Source organism: Penaeus monodon, chromosome 5 (assembly GCF_015228065.2).
Source record: "Penaeus monodon isolate SGIC_2016 chromosome 5, NSTDA_Pmon_1, whole genome shotgun sequence".
Lineage (NCBI taxonomy): Eukaryota > Metazoa > Arthropoda > Malacostraca > Decapoda > Penaeidae > Penaeus > Penaeus monodon.
In genome coordinates, this window is record NC_051390.1 from 17,347,775 (window position 1) to 17,350,274 (window position 2,500).

General features: G+C 39.8%; 1 protein-coding gene across 2 annotated transcripts in view; it reads right to left on the reverse strand.

The window, feature by feature from the left end:
• LOC119573010 overlaps positions 1 to 2,500 on the reverse strand; it is a 4,206-nt gene that overhangs the window by 427 nt on the left and 1,279 nt on the right. For both annotated transcript variants that reach the window (XR_005228755.1, XM_037920001.1), the window contains exons 2-5: positions 1,068 to 1,188; positions 514 to 731; positions 240 to 339; positions 1 to 77 (exon numbers count right to left, since the gene is read on the reverse strand). The exon at positions 1 to 77 is cut by the window's left edge. Coding sequence is in view for 1 of the 2 variants with exons in the window: in XM_037920001.1 (XP_037775929.1) it covers positions 1 to 77; positions 240 to 339; positions 514 to 731; positions 1,068 to 1,151 (479 nt within the window). In the remaining variant the exon portion in view is untranslated. The remainder of the gene's footprint in view (positions 78 to 239; positions 340 to 513; positions 732 to 1,067; positions 1,189 to 2,500) is intronic.

A 2,500-nucleotide genomic window follows, 5' to 3' on the forward strand; every position in this document is an offset into this window, starting at 1 on the left:
GCCACCACGGACCAGCCATGTGCGGTTTCCACCACCCTTGTGAAAGTTGGTTTCCACGATTCTAGCGTGCTGTCCAGCTAATACAAAGAAAGGCGATTTTTTAATTGTGAAATTTAGTCTTTCTCATTGTGAAATGCACTAATTGTACAATAAATGCTTTAACAATATCTGAGATCAGCCATAATAATCAAATAACAGTTCAATAATAAAGTCTAGATTTTTCAGTGAAGTGAGTGTACCTGCTGTCCTATCGTCACTGCAGAGGCTGGTGATCGGTTGTCGACGCGATGTGCTGCACAGCTGGGCTTAGGGACACTCTGGCAGTCGTGGCACCATAGACTGAGGGTACATCTTTCATATATACTGTTTATTCTTTCCAGAATTCTTACTTATAACCTTGTATCAAATATGGACAAAATTTATATCCATTTAACAGAATCACACGAAATAAATACATATGAACATCACACCACAAACACACCATTAACTCTCTCACCCCCCACCCAAACATACCTACTGACAATATCCCCGTATTTGACCATAGTTAGCACGTCATTATTAGTCTGCAACTTGTTGGTAGACGTCGTCCGCGTCACCTTGCGACACAGCGGGCATTCCACCTTCCCACCGCGCAGTAGTTGATGAATGCACTCTTCGCAGAAGGTATGATGGCAGGACAGGTACTTTGGGGGGCGCTTCTCACAGAATTCATCTAGACACACCGAGCACGCCTTCGAGAGGGATGAACGTGAAAGATGTTGCTACTGAATGGCAGCGAGAAATGCGAGACACAGGGATATTGTTATTACCAAATATCTTTAAGCTGAAGATTACAATGACCGGAGTATTGTTTTAATTAATGTCTCGTCGTAGTTCAATAAACACAGCTTTCAATTTACAACATAAATCTACATATACAGACTTAGGTGAAATGCACATTTTCAATATTTCGACTGTGGCGGGGTAAGGAGCAAGTTCTATACTTCTACAGACCGTTAGAAAGGGTGAAGGAAAGGAAAGGGTGGTAGCAGAGAGGAGTATGTCGAGGGAAGGATGGCGCTACTCACAGGAAGGAGGGAGTGTGGGTTCTCTGCAAGCTTGGCATAATTAGGCGTTGGGGAGTCCTCGGGCAAGCTTGGGTAGAGGGACATCCTTCACCAAACTTGTTCTCGTGCAGTCTGAGGAACGCTGAAACATATATTGACAGTTACCGACTGAACACAAACGTATACGACAATTTCAGAAGAAATAATTTCTCTGTGTTCCTCTAACTTTTTTCATTTGTGATTTTTTTTTCATTATTCAAAAATGTTATTAAGAAATTACAAGTAAATGCACCCTCCCCCTAAAAAAGAAGACAAGAAACTATAGTGAAACTGCCGTAAACCAGAGAGAGAGAGAGAGAGAGAGAGAGAGAGAGAGAGAGAGAGAGAGAGAGAGAGAGAGAGAGAGAGAGAGAGAGAGAGAGAGAGAGAGAGAGAGAGAGAGAGAGAGAGAGAGAGAGGGGGGGGGAGTCAGTGGCACAGCGCATTCTCTTTTGGCAACACACATCATATTACTGCGTCGTATGCTGCTAATCTTTCTTTTAAGCAAAAATTAAAATATACGTTTTCAGTAATTGTACTTTTACCACCTAAACAATGAAAATACAATTAAAATGCTTGTTTGAGTCGAACCATCCCGTCATATCTAAATCAATTAATAATAATTTATTGGTAAGATAGGAGACTACTGGAGATGAGGTGCAAAGTAATGCTAATGATGATAATAAAACAAGTAACACATTCAGTACAGTACTGCAACCGTAATGCTACCACCACGACAAGCAATATACTTGATCGTTTTGTTTCAGCAACATGATGGATGATGCTAATCACGTCCATAATCTGTCGATCATGGATTCGTCGCAGTTAACACTTTATCGAGAAATTTCAGGGAAAAATTTAAGAATGTTGATAACAGAATGTCTGTGCGTGTTCTCTTTCTCTCACGCGCGCGCGCACACACACACACACACACGCGCGCGCGGGCGCGCACATATATATATAATCATAATTAACTTTATGAACATTATCATTATAACTAAACCTATTATTATAAGAAAGAAGGCCGATTCGTGTTATTTTAGCGCAAATTACTGTCATTCGTTTTAGAGATGTCAGTAAAACGTTTTTATTCAGTCGTCTTTCAGATTTTGATTTGTACGGATGTAATGCACGCTAACGAAGTTGTTATTGTTATTATTGTTATTATTATTATTATTATTATTATTATCAGCAACAGCACTACCAACTGCAGTTGTCTAATGTAACAAGCATGTACTAGATTAAGAAATAAATGGCGGTTCTAGCATGGCTACAAGGGTGGATTATGACCAGTTGATTTATGGTGTCCTTTCCACGTATCTCTTATGTTGGGCAAAGTCTTGGGACGTTAGTGTCATAAAATAAATCATACATTTATACTATTCATTGGTTTACTTTATTACGTAATCTAAGTT